The following is a 15,240-nucleotide window of genomic DNA, read 5'->3' on the forward strand; positions in this document are numbered from 1 at the left end:
AAGTTTAGCAAACATTGCTGTCCTCCAGGTTGTTCGCAATTTTTCTGTGCTCGTGTGAGGGTTGAACCAGTGTCAATGCACGGTGTCCTTCGTTGACATTGCATCCTTCAATCCGTCAGAAAAATAAAAAATATAATTCCGCTTGAGATCTTGACACCTTGATAGTAGCGCATTTCATATACGTTGCATTAGAAATTTTAAAATTACTAATTTTAGAATTGCAATTAATATGTGATAGAATATATCAAATTAACACGTTGATGATGTTTGAATTTCTATAGAAATTCTTTGACTAATTTAATTAGGAATTCTTTAACTTATTTAATTAAGAATATTCGTGTTAGGTACTTGGAATCATGGATAATGGGTGCAACGATTATTGAAATAAAATCAGTATTGAAAGAAAGTAATGTTGCTATTACGTGTCAATCAAGCATTTCAATTGTTCAGTGGTCGGTTAAAATACAGGTTGATACTTGAATCGAAACGGCTACATATCTACCCTATGTAGGTTGAAGCCCTACAGAGTTTCGAAGCTGTTTCTGGGACAGTAGTTTTAAAGTTTGCGCGCGATAGTTTTGAAGCACGAAGCTAGAAGACTAACGTCGGTTTCTAGAACTTCTGAAAACTCGGCCAAACTTACGCATTGCACTTTCCACGTAGTTACATGGTGGACGTTAACAAATGAGTCTCACCGGGGATGTCGGTGAAGGGTAACTTCTGAAAGAAATCGATTTTCATTTCCCGCCAAACAAATAGCGCTCTCGAGTAATCCATTAATCCAGGAAATTCTGCAATTTTTTAATTCCAAAGTTGTAAAATTTTTGAATTTTTAAATTTAACAATGGCGAACGATCCACATTTATTAAGAAGGGTCAGCCTAAATTTAGTAAATGCATGGTCGAGTAAATTTGATAAATGTAGGGTCACAATTGATACATTTAATACATTACATGTGTTAAGTTCAGCTAAGGTGTGTCAAGAATATTCGCAATGATACAATAAAGCGAATGCTCTTAAAGACTACGTAACAAAGGTTATTATTTCGTAAGGGTTATCTCTGTTCCTTTCATGATTGATTCGTTTAAAGAACGATTGAAGCTAATCGATTATATATCGTTCATTTATTGTTCCTCGCAGCTGGTTGAAACCAGTTCCTTCTTTTAATCTCTTGCAATTTGCTTTCGAATACTTTTCGTGAAGGAAATCATATGATTACATATATTCATTAATATATATTAAAATATGCATTGTGTAATTTCTTATAATCAAAACTTTGTTAGATATAACAGTATGTATGAAATATTTAAATGAAATTAGATTAATACATAAATCTGTAAAAGTATTAAATCTTCCCGTATTCGGTATTTGACATTCGATATTCGGTATTCGGTATTCAAGTGATACTTTTGTAGTTTGCTTAATTATCAAACATAGCTGAGTTATCAGCCGCTTTTCATTAAAAAGTTTCAGATAATCGATACTTAATTCATTTGCTTACAATGAGTGATATCATTTTTTATGCGATAACCTGACATGAATTTCAGATGTTACGTGTCAGTTACAAAAAATAAATTTATAGTATAAAAGGAATAGCCGTATTCTTTGTGAAGCTTCAAAGTGCATCCACGTGCGCATTACGCATCGACGTTCATCGGGGGAAAATAAATGTTTCCGTGATGCATAGTAATCTCAATGTCGACCATGCAAAGGAAGAGAACAATTTTTTTTTTCGATGCTTCGGGAATCACGGATGTACACAGAGTATCATCGTTTCATGTCGAACAAAAGAGTAAGAAGAGAAATCTATGTATTTACAAATTTTTTAAACGATTTGATAACAAGTTCAGTGAGCTTAACAATAGATTATAGAAATAAAGAGAAATTTTTAGAGATCATAAGCACGTGATTGGTTAAACTTGTGAAGAGCATACAATTTGCTACCATAAAAGTTAATGTTAAAATTACAATACAGGGCCTGAGTTTTCTAAAAGTATTGAAAATATAATATTATTTCTTAAGGAGTAAATAATAAATAAATAGAAAAAGTAGATAATAAATTTACAAAATATTCCAATGATTTATTAATGCAAATTTTGAGAAATTTCAAATATTCTTATCCATAGCATGTTTTAATCAGTTCCATGTACTCTTACACAATGCATACCATAATGATTAACGAGACGTAAATTAATTGTAAAATTTTATGGAATAATGCAATAGAGAAAGAAAAATGAAGTTCATCGAATTCAAACCGCCAATTAAATATCCATCAATTAATATCCAATTAACAAGTGCTTCGAGTCACTTCCATAAAAGAAATAAAGATGACAAAAGTAATAATCTTCTAATAACTACTGGATAATAAAACCTCTAACCTGCCAAGATACTAAATGGAGAAAGGCAAAAAAGCATCCACAAATTTACGTTTAAACAGACTATTAACACGCAGAAAATAAAGTGCTCAGAGTTCATTTGACTGTGTCCACAGAGATGCTCCACATTCGATCCTCAAACAAGAATTACAAATAGAAGAGGTCAGTCTTTCGATACTTCAAAGATCATGAAAAAGAAAGAAGAGGATGATATACAATACCATCGCTGTTCCCAATTTCTAAACTACGAAGGAAGAATTGAATTTATCAAGTCTACAGACATTTTTGAAAAGTTTTGTAACAGTATAAGTATACTCTACGAATGTTCTTGATCGCACATTGCGCCTCTTGATTTCTTCTTACCGAAATGATCCATGCGGGCGTCGAGACGGATGTTTTGGGTGCGAATCACCCAATTTTCTTACAAATCGGTTAGACGGTTTCCAGGAGTGCGGAAAAAGGAAGAAGACGGCATCGAAAAGTGGAGGGACAGAATGGGAACGAGAAAGAGACAACGAGAGAAGTGGGAGTGGACGCTTATATACGAGGAGAGACGCGCGTGTTCCTTCAGTCCGGCGCCAACAGCCCAAACCGATTCATATCCGGACCCTGAAGAAAATAACAAAAAAAAAACTCTTTTTTCGTTTCACAAATCAACGTGTTTTGACGAGAAAAAAAAGTTACAAACTTTCTTCGTATCAGACATACAGGATCCGTGTGAATCGCGTCGGCTGTACGACAATTTTTCAAAAAAATCAGTGGCGGTAGACTATTTAAAAAGACAAAAGTGTTTGTGGTAATGTGTCAGTGAAATAGTTTGACAGTCGATTGAAGACAGAATGACAAACAGCATGAAGCAGACTGTTATAAAGTGAGTTTTTGCTGCATATTAAAAATTTCATAATTATGAATGAAAGGTCTGATAAAACGCAAGTTGGTTGATTCATAAATGAACTGCATTCGATAGGGATCGTGATAAGACAGATAGACGATTTCTTGATAATGATTTTTCAGATATCATTCGATCGTAAATATCTTTACTTTTATCCATGGTACTTGTTGAAGATTTAATTTTGATTGATTTTATTAATTACTAATTATCAGACAAAATTTAATTCTCATTATTATTCAATTAATGGAATATTTTTCTTGAATTTTTGGAAAAAGATACATTTATGCATAAATGTATCTACAAAAATAAAAGTTAAAAAGATTTCTACATTAATTTTAATTTAAAATTTATGCGAGATAGTAAGTGGCAAGTTTATTTGAAAAATAAAATTGTATGCTGAGTAACTGCAATTATAACGTTAAGCTAAAATATTAACAAAAGAAATAATTGAATTTTACATTTTCAAAAATTCAATAAATATGTCCAATTAAATTTTTTCCAATAATTAGTAATTATTCACTTCTTTTGACATGTTTCTTACTTATTTTTATTCGTACTTTGAATTTTTCATCTGACGTATTGGCAAAGTTACATAAGTCCGCTAAAAACTAGTCAAGCTCGGTAAAACCTGGTAATTTGAATCAGGAATGAGAAATTATCTCGTTATACCGGATGAAAGCATCTTATCATTGATAAGAATCGAAGTGATATTAGCCGATTCGATTATTATCAGTACGAGTGCATAGTTATTACTGTTCGGTTAAGATCTTCTGCAAAAATATGCAATGTAAATTATACACACGTTTGCTGGCTCGAACGAATCAGATGACTTCGTAAGTAACTTCAGAAATACTCACAAATTCAACGTCCTTAGACTGACAAACGTGTGTAAATATAAAAACAGATTAACACGTTGACTGACGTCGCTGTCTGACTCTTCAAATGTAATATATAATCTAATAATTAATAGAAAAAAAATGAACAAAAATTGTCAACAACATTACTATTAAAGTATTGAGAGCATAAATTAAAAAATTAATTGTCCAAATCTATAATAATTAAAATTTCAATACGTCTGACTACTGATGTCAATTTTCACAGTGGCTGTGAACGTTTTACTATAACTTCGAGATGTTCCTTCAGTTTATTTAGCGTCGAATTTTTGCCGCCAAAATCAACATACCATATCGCGACATTCGTTTACAATTCAAGATTACATTCGCTTAAAAATGCCTGCGTTAATTATTGAAAAAATTTTCGTATACGCCAGATGCATTATCTCCCCTCATAAATCCATCGTGTCTTCTTCGTTGATCGATCGTTTGTCATACCTTGCATACTTATTTCGTTAATCGCTTATTATTCGAATAACAATGTTCTTTGTCGCATAAAATCTTGAATAACGTTGCAGACAGTAACGATTCTGGCAAATGAAGATAATGGTAGATAATGGTTGATAATGATCAAAAGGCTATGCGTTAAAGAGTTACAAACCCACCGAGCAACGATAATATTCCTTTTATATATTTCTTAACAATTGCACAGCCAATATGTTTATTATCATGTTACGTATTCATCAATTAACCCCCTCATATCCATAGAAGAATGATTTTTTTTTTACAAATTTATTTGTACTTTTAACAAATCTTATGTATTGTTTTCGTAATACTTCATTAGGTAATTTTTTATCTAATTAGATAATTAATTGTTAGAAAATTTCCTTATAATCGACGATGGATTCCTATGGAAATTCAAAAAGTCGTTTAGAATAACGCGGTAACGAACGTGTTAAAGTGTTATTTTAATTTACAAACTTTACATATTTTACACATTCTGGACAATTTACTTCTAACACACATTGGTATGCAATAAACATCCGCAGTTTATTGATATTATAATTTATTTAACGAGGTATTTCGTCAGTGAATACGGAGTCAATTCGTCTTGATTTAATATATTAGATAAATAAAGGATCATTCTTTTTACACGAGAGAAATCTCGTGATTTCAATGCAAGTCTGATCCTCTCGGTGATAAAACACGCTAATCCAGGCGTTGATGTTACGCGTCTGACTGTCTGGCCGTATTATCAAGAGCACGATATTTTTCAAGGACCCAGAGGCGGACTGGGACTTACATCTTTATCGAAGGATTATTAACATCCCTTGTAGAATACGAGCCCTTTTAATTAACCCCTGAACAACGGCATTTTTAGAGGAATAGTATAAAATAAAAAAAATGAAAATAATATGAAATACAAAATTAAATTAAAGTTGGATCTCTCTCCATGGTCCGCCTTCCGAGAAATAATTAGATAGTTTAGGTTTAACTTTCTCATCCACACGATTCACAAGCTTCTTTTTTAAAATACTCACATTAACTAGAGCCCAGAATGTGATTCTTATCTGTTACAAAAAATACCTGTGTTCTTAATGAAGCTATAATTTTTTTCTCAGCTTCTTTTAGTCACTAATTCGAATCAGCTGGTCGCTAATACTACTGCACTTCCTGACCAACGAAACCAATTAACAACTGGTTACTAACGATCTTACGTAGAAAGGAAAATGCTGCAGTTTTTTTTTTTTGAAGGTCTAGATCTTATCGATCTATGCAATTTCCTTTAAAATAAATTCTTTAATGAGTAGGATATCGTTGAATTGTGTTTTTCCTTAGAAATATGTAACTGTTCTAAGAAATTTTACATTGCAAAATTTTAAGTTTAAGAAGTTGATGCCTTGATGATTACATATTTAATAGAATCTATAACTCTTGTAATTTTATATGCCTTATATATATTTAATAAGAGTTCGTAAGTAGAATTATATTTAAAAGTTTCATTTAAAAATGATTAATTTTTAAATTGTAATACAGATAAAAATGAAATGTTTTAGAGCTTTTATAATATACATCACCAAATTTTCAGATTGATAAATAAAATAATTTTCCTTGCAATAATCTACTTTCCAACGCAGGTGTTACTGTTTTCTATTGCCGTTTTTTAATTTCTATTTAAAATAAAATACTAACGCTTTACTTCGCACGACTATAATTACTGATCGTCTGGTAAGCGACTGTAACTGTCTTTAGTAGCGAATAGATTAAATGATTGAAAATTCGTGGTGATCGATTGTGTCGAAAATTTGTTTTGAAACCGAGTTTATAAGCGTGACACGTATGTATTACGAGAAGAGGAAATGAACGGCGAACGTTCGCGGCATTGATCGCACTGATCAAGCCTTAAACTCGACGACTCGCGGTGAAAGTTTCACGCTCGAGCATATTAATTTTGTCTCGGAAATTTGCAAAGATCATTCTCATGATAGCGCCGACATTAACATTTAACGATGAACCCGTTCACGATTTCTACTTGATTAAAAATTGAAACTTATCTATAATTTTTATTAATAGTAGTATTGTGAATTTTCATAATCAGTGATAAATAAAAGAAATTTGAAGAAAGTTTAAAGAATTTAAAAACTTTATTTATTTTCATGTCTGTACAATGTATCATTTATAAATAAAAAGGAATGTTTTATTACTGTCATACAAAGTTGCTCAAATATTCCAACGATGATTTATTAAAAAATTGTTTTAAATTTCTTATCATTCGATAAGGAAATTTTTGCACAGAAAATTTCACATCTCGTTGCTTTATCTTTTCTGTTGCACGTTTCGTGTAATACACTTTATCGCTTCCTTAACACGTTCGTGATACACTATCTGGATTCTTTCTTCAAGTTCCTTGTGTGGTCGATTCTTAAATCATTTTTACAAACAATCGTGACAGCCTTGTGTTACTTCTCGTCGATTGCACAACATTCCCTCTCCAGTTCCCTTCTATTAGTTCTGCGTTTCTCTTCCATGTTCGGGCATCGCTGGACAAGAAATTAACACTTGAAATTTCCTTTCAAAAGATTTTCCCGCTAATTAAAGCGAACACGTGGTTTTATCGTTACGTTGTACCGGTCGGTGGCACCATTGACATAAGGGGGGCTTGTCCTTCTTAAAGATGTGAAATGACCCCCTCATTATTCGAAGGTTCTAAGGTTCTTGGATTCTAAGATTCTAAAATTCTAAGATTATAAAGTTTTAAGGTTCTAAGATTCCCAAATTCCCAAATTCTAATATTCTAAAATCCATGGTACCTAAATTCTGAAGTTCTGAAGTTCTAAAATTCAAAAATTCCAAAACCCTAAAATTCCAAAATTCTAAAACCCTAAAATTTCCAAATTCCAAAATTCTAAACCCACCCCATCCTAGTTACACCAATGATGACCCCCCACGGCAGTCATTCTCCTAAAGTCCGACTTCATTACCGTTCGTATCTTCAATCATTGTTGATTAGATTCCTATACACATTTTCGCAACTTTAAAATATACATTATATAATGGTAAATACGCTTTCTCATTGTATGTTTATTTAACTATTTATGTAAGAGTTTCTCAATCATTTTTCTTCCGTTTTCAAACTCTTATAAACGGTGCCAGATCAGTTAACTTCAGTTTTCTTTTAGATTATTTATTTCTCGACCACTTCTACCGTTTACTACACTCGCGATCATGATTATTATACTTCCATTTGTATAACCTTGTTACAAAAAATAATACGTTTTCGTGATAATGTTAATACAACTACAATTTCTTTCTTTCTGGTCAATGTTGAACATGTTTTACGTTTTTCTTTATGATATACAGCTCTCTTGGATAAACAGGTACAATAATTGCTGAAAATTTATAAAGAACATTTAATAAGATACTAATTGCCTAAAGAATAGATTATCCAAGAAATCGTGCATTGAAAGGAAATAAATTCTTAGGAAATGAACTTAAGATTATTTAGACTCTAATTATTTTTTTGTGCAAGACTGAAATTTTATTAAAAAAGTTCAATTAAAAACACATTGTGCTATAGTTACTCAATTAAATCGTTCCCATTGTATTCGCAGCCTAACAATGCTCATTTACGGCAAATTCAATGAGCATTATCAATCGTTCCCTTTCTTAACCGAACGTCATTGTGTCAAAGAAAAGTGCATTTGCACACAATGCAAAAAACAGTTACTTTAAAATAAATCTCATTTTCACCTTCTTTTCACTTTCTCCACATTTCAATCTGATGAATTCCCTTTTACGTACTTCATTTTTAATGGCTAGTGAAAATCACTTGCAAGAAATGTAATTAAAAGATAATCAAATGCTTTTCTAGGAGATTTCCTTTTATTTAAACTTAATTGTTTCTTAGCTCTCAACTATTTCTTATTGCTATTATTATTCTTCCAATGTCTGGGTCATCATTGACCCGTTAGAGACTGTTCGATAATACAAAATTTCTAACGTCGACGATGCGATGGTCGATCGTAGATAAAATAGAACGAGTCATTATGTCGTGGCACTAATTATACCGAGTTACTGCTTTTACACCGTATCTGCACCTGACGATATTACGCTGTTAACGATACCTGTAACGCACGTTTATTGTACGTCCATAAACGACGTCAACAATATTCTCTGCTTCGTCGGCAACTTCATAGTAAACGGTTTAATTAAATTCGTTACTATCTAATAAACTGTGACGCCGGCTAAACTCGCAGGTTTCCTTCATCAACCTTTACTTCTTTTATACGTGCACTGTGTGCCCAGTGATGAACAGAGCGAGATAATTAACTCATTTTTACCATGTTTCTAATCGAAAATTTAAGTGCTTAAAAAAATAATGTCTAAAGAATTAAAAAGTCCATGGTTTTCAATTTTAAATTTGTAATTAATTCTTTATTATTTAACGTCGCATCTACCGCGAGGTCATTAGCAACGACGATAGTGACGAATGTGATCCTGGTCTGTGAGGGCTGTGTTGCATTTTTGTTTTTGTAGATTTGTTGTTCTACATTTATATGGTATGTGGTCAGTCGTTAGTGATTGGTTTTAGCATAGGTTGCAGTGGGGAGGTTCTGTTTTTTTTTTTTTCATGATTAAATGTGGATTGGACAATTCTCATCCTGGAGAGCATCGTCTTTTCTTTTCTGTTCAGATTTTTGTTTGGTTGATAGAAATGTTTAATTACATTGTGGGTTCTTGTTCTCTTAGTTGTGATCCATGTTTTGTTCTATTCGTCTTTTATAGCTGTTTTTATGTAATTTGTAGTATCTTGACGAGGAACTGGGGTAATTGGTTTAGAGTTTAGATAGTGGAAGGGTTGCAGCTTCTTTACTTGTAGTATCAGCTAATTCATTTCCCGATATTGCATAATGAATTCGTTTATGTTTAATTTTAATTGTAGTTCAATTAATTAAATAAAAATCTAATGTTTAATGTGGAAAAAATAAAAATTCTTTTTTAATTCAAAAGGAATAATACAAGAATATTTGTTTCGTTTCTAGTACATCGTTTTCTTTAAATATGACTGCGATCTATTACTTTGAAATACAAGTCGTGTGATTATGCACTTTTTCGATGATATAGAAAAATCTGGTGTTTGACGTGTAATCTGTGGAAAATTTATATCTCGTGATTCTTTGTACACTTATTCTTGGAATAAGAGTATAGGGAAAAAATTAGAACCAGGAAAACTGATTTATCAAATCCACGAATTTTTAATGGGATAAATTAATTTATTCCGTCAATTTTGTTTCGCAGCAGATCACATAATTTTTTACTTTTCTTTTAATTGAAGAAACTAAATTTTTAAACGGGACAGTAAGTATTATTAGACATAAAAGAAATCTTTATACGCTTAGAAAACTGTTGTAATTCGAGAAACTCCTTTGAAAAAGAAAATAGAGCGAGAGAAACTCGAACGATTTTTCGTCCAAATTTTTGCCTGAAACTCGTAACAGAGGAAGTGAAAGCGACATGCTCAATTTCCTCCCGAGTGACCAACTCAAGGGAAGCAAATGCACTTGACGCATGTTGCACTTTGTGCATCGAATGAATTATGAAAGTCGCGACACGATTTTGCAAGCAATTTGCGCGATTCCTCGCGAATCGAAGGATAATAAAACAATGGTACGCGTGCTGATGCACCACATAAATATTTTCATCCAACCGCGGTCACACACTGAGTGCATGTTGAATTTTGAAATCAATTTCGTTCGCCTCGATCAAAACAAACTGGATATAAAACAAATTTTCTCTTTTCGCTTTGTTTTCTAAACTACCGAATTCAAAGTGTATATTTTATATAAGTTATATTTTATCAATAAACTGTAATTTATCTTTTTATTAGCTTAAGATGCAAATTTTCAATTATTTCGTATTATATAGTGTATAATATTTTTAATTTATAATAATTTTGTGGTAAAAACAGGAAATAAGTGTAATTTGAATCGATGTTAATTTATAATGAAAAACCAGTCTAATGCATGAGAAAATATTTCAAAGGGTTCAAGTTTTCTACCCAAGCCTGATTTGTCACAATCCTATACTTGTCTTACTTTCTCTTTATTCATACATATTCCATAAGGTGCCAGTGTAATAAAACCGATAATAATAGCGTTATTGTTACACACGTGTTTGAATGCAGCGTCATATGCATCTGACAAGAATACAGATGAAAAGCAGCACAAAGGAGAGAGATCTTTGTGAAAGTTTATAAATTTAAAACTTAAATATTTTCGTTGTTTAATATCACATTGGCGTATCAAAATTTTTCTCTCAAAAATCTACACTTCTCTTCTTAAAATAAAATATTCTCATTTTATACATTTCACACATTCTAAATATAATTTGCATGCCTTCTGCAAGTCCTAGTATGTCATATGTACATAAATATCCATAATTTATGCAATAACTGTTTTAAATTAGCAAAGGAAATTTTAAAACCCAACAATATGAATCAAATTACTTAAAAATTTGAGTTGAGCAGATGAATACCTGTTGTTGAATTTTCAAGCAATTTACACACAATACGTCCAGCAAAAAAGGGAAGAAGAAATATGAATTATTATTCTTGTCTCTGTAATATGATTATAACTGAAACGCGAGGACATTATTCGTTTGCATACTTGCTTGTGCATAACCGGTTGTGTTCACCGACAGATCATTGTCTTATTAAGCACACTTCTTTCATTTCTGCATAAAAGGCGAGTTACTTTCTACAGGAAGTGACTGTTCCACATAGTACTACAAAATGACTGTCCGATCGTGCAAGCACATTTATACTATCATGACAGACTTCAACTCTATTATTTATTTTGCAACGTTTCAACCATAATGATGATGCTTTTTTTAGATTCATTAAAGCAATAAATCTTTGATTGCAATCTGGAATTTATAATTAGAAAAAAATTTTGCAATTAATAATCAGGATGACTAGTAAATCATCAATTAATTTGTAATGATACATACGTTTGTATTTCATCTATGAAATGCTAATTAGTTATAGATTTTGAGCAAAAATGACTCGACTTTTCAGTCACTTTTAACACTAGAACAACCGGCGATTGACGTATACCTACTTCTACCGGAATGGTCAAAATGACTTGTTTTTCAAATTAATAAGTCATTAGGTCTCTTATGGTAATTTTGTACAATGTAGATGTACGAAGATACACTTAGTTTTCTAAAAATGTATTTGAACTATACAAAAATAATACGAGAAACTTCAAAAATCCCAAGTTTACCTACGTTCTGTGGGGGTCAAAATGGCTCATCTCGGTATATGCAGGTATGCTGCATAAAATTTTACATCAAAAAGAAAATTGTTTTACAGAATTAGTTATTTGCATATTTTAGAAAAGTTCATACAAAATTTTAGAAAACAAAATATACTGAAGATGAATAATGATTATAAGAAATAGCAAATAAGTCATTTTGACCCCCCTGGTAGATCTAGTGTTAATAAAATTAAACAAAAAATGAACATTTGAAACTTGTTTGAACATTATTATCCTATCGCTTCCTACTTCTTTTCGTCGTATCTCTTCCACGATAAGCATTTGCAGTCACCTTGTAACCGCGGAAAAATAATGTATGACGGAAGTAGGTGTTTCTCAAAGGTGACCATCGAATTTTTATTCAACAAGGCGAGGTTGTTTCGTTTCCTTATCGCGTACACCTCGAAGAACACGCGTGTTCCGAGCGAACGCGAACGAGGTCCGACAGTTTTACAAATTCCTGTTAAAGAGGTCGGTCGAGAAACCCGGATCAGGACGAATTCATTGAAAACCGAGACGAGCATCGGCGTGGCCTGTTGGACTTCTTTCTTAATATTTCTTAAAACGCAAGGACCTTGCCGCACACCCACGTGTGACTTATTTAATAAGAAAATTGTATGAAACCGCGACGCAAAAATGACTTATACGGAATCTTCGTTACCGTGAACGTCCGTTTACGCATGAAACTAGAAAATTGAGGAAACGTTTTCACATTAAGTGGCGAGCTATGGAAGAACTTGGAATCAAAGAGTCGATTTAACGGTCTGAACGTTGGTAATTCGCGGAAATGAAACACGATCGCGTAATTTGTGATAATTGGAAGTTGTAATTCATTTGTCCGAATTCAAAGGATGAAGATCATGATCTTGATATTGAAAGAATGAACTAAAACTGCGAAGACACGCAAGGTGGAAGTAATTCAAATAATTGTTAGTTCAAATTTGAAGAAAAATTCGAAAGAGGGTCAGGTTTCGATTGTGTTATCGATGATCCAGACTACATATAAAAGGATTGTTCAATATTTTTTAAATTATAATTAACGTGATTAGATGCAAGCATAATTAAATGAATTCAATGAATCGTGTGTTTGAATACTTGGTATGGAAAAATGATGAAGAAACCAAGGGAAGGTCAAGTGGTCTGATGGACACGTATAAGGGACACGATTCGTTTATTATGCGGATCACGATCGTATTATGCCATTTCAATTCGAGACGGTTTCGCGGCCGCGTTTCTTATTCGACGATCTCAAGTTCGAAAGGGAACGAAACATCGTGTTATTTTAATATAATGAATACTACATTTCGATCAGCCGTGTCCCGTATTCGTGACTTTGATTTGTAATTTTTCGTACCTTAACCTCTTAACTTAAAAACGCGAGAATACTCGGGATTTTAATTTTTACATAAACTTAAAAGCCCGAGAATACTCGTCTATCTTGACAATATTCTCATAATAAAGTTTAAAATTCAGCAATAAAAGGAATTAGAGAAGAATAAAAGGAAGAAGAAGATATTCTTCATCGCTGCACTTGAAAAGATCGAATAAGATCGCTGAACATTAAATCAAATGCTTGGATAATTTCAATCTAAACCATCAGTGTACGTTCGATCCATTTATGCTTCTTCTTCCAAGGTGGAATAAAATTTCCAAGAAACTGAATCGAAGAGTTCGTTTACATCGTTTCAGTAACGCGACGTTTTGCAACGAAGCACGATTGCCTGATCAGTGATGCGACAAATTCGGAATCGACCAGGCCCTAATTCCGTCGTACTGAGGGCAGGTGGTGCGAAATTAGGGTTGACCTGCCCTTTTGCCGGTTCAACGATGATTAATGTTGTAGTTGAACGTGAAACTCATAAAACATTTCTCATACTTTCAATAACTTTTCCTGTGAAAACCCTTCTCTATTATCCTTTTTCAATTTATGTTTGATGCGAGAAAACTTTTGTTCAAAATTAATAACATTACTTTTTTTTATATTTATTTCTCATGAAAATTTGAAGACGAATATCAACCAAACGAAATTCTTCAAAAATATTTTTACAACACTTTGCGTGCACGCTTGGAAAGATTCAAGTTTTTCGAATCATCGTTGAGTGAAATTCCTTGGAAACCGCGATAGAAGGATCGTGCGATCGTGATTGCTTATACGTTTATCGATCGAAAGATCCACGATCTCTCGCTGGTGTTGGTCGATTGTTTCGCTGTTCGAGCAGGCGAACACAAGTGTGTCAGGGTGATCGTTGCCGAGTTCTCGCATCTCGCATCGGTCACGCTCGATTTCGTGGCGCGCTTAATGGCACGGAAATTCGATCGTCTCGTGGAAATGGGTTTTCGTGCGAGCTATCGACGCAAAAGTTCCCTAGGAACGAGTTTTCCTTGACCGACTGGTCGACCCGCATTTAGCTTTCCCGCGACCGCTCAGCTGGCCATTGACTTGGGCCAACTGCAACTGCGGTGCATCGCGTCCCGATGCATGTTTGTCCCTGGACGAGGTCAATATACCCGAGTTACACCGCGTCGCGAACTTTATTGCTCTACTGTCTGCATTATGGACAGCGATAAATAAAAATTACCTTTATTGTATGTACGATTTTTTAACCCATTCGTTACTGCCGTTCAGTTGCAAATTTATGGGTCATTATTTTTATTTTTTATAATAATATAATTTCAAACCATGCACGTGGTTTTCTAATTTATCAGATTATATCAGCGCACGATTTATCCCACTTTTTGAATTTTTTTTAAATTCTAGCACTAAGGATCTTTCTATATCTTATTAGTTTCTCTAATTTTTGCATTTTGGAGTTAACCTATTTGGCAAATTACCATTCTATATATACAGCGACATTGTTGGTGTGTTTCTATTTCTAGTTAGCCTTGATTAGAGTTCAGAACGGATATATCTGTTTCTAATGTAAATGGGTTAATGATAACGTTGATTGCCGTGTGAATGACTGCAAGGTGAAAGAAGAAAGTGGAAACCACTTTTATTGACATACTTATCACTGATTTCCATTATACATACTAACGAAAGCTTAATTCGTGAAATGTACATTAAAATATAATTCAGTGTGATTAGTTTTCGTATAATTCGATCATTTAACATGATAATTAACAAATGAACGTTGACCTAAGATTGTTAATAATTATAACAATAATTATAATGATAACACTTTACGATGATATTAAGAGAAAAAATTTCTGATACATTGCTCTTTTCGATGTTAAAATTGTTAAATAGTTATCGTATATTATAAATGATAGCAAGTTATGTAATCATGAGAAATTGATTACCGAAGCGTTAACTGTGACAGATA

General features: G+C 32.8%; 1 protein-coding gene across 4 annotated transcripts in view; it reads left to right on the forward strand.

Moving 5' to 3' along the window:
* LOC114871456 (neprilysin-2) overlaps positions 1-15,240 on the forward strand; it is a 39,607-nt gene that overhangs the window by 10,924 nt on the left and 13,443 nt on the right. Inside the window, exon 1 of one of the 4 annotated variants that reach the window (XM_029177376.2) lies at positions 2,932-3,246. The exons of 2 other annotated variants lie outside the window; for them this stretch is intronic. In XM_029177376.2, coding sequence (XP_029033209.1) covers positions 3,215-3,246 — 32 coding nt within the window. In that variant the 5' untranslated portion in view covers positions 2,932-3,214. Of the gene's footprint in view, positions 1-2,931; positions 3,247-4,077; positions 4,101-15,240 lie in introns of those variants that run through there. One more of the 4 variants, XM_029177375.2, reaches the window with a different exon arrangement.

The sequence above is a fragment of the Osmia bicornis genome, chromosome 2 (genome assembly GCF_907164935.1).
Source record: "Osmia bicornis bicornis chromosome 2, iOsmBic2.1, whole genome shotgun sequence".
NCBI classification, from domain to species: Eukaryota; Metazoa; Arthropoda; class Insecta; order Hymenoptera; family Megachilidae; genus Osmia; species Osmia bicornis.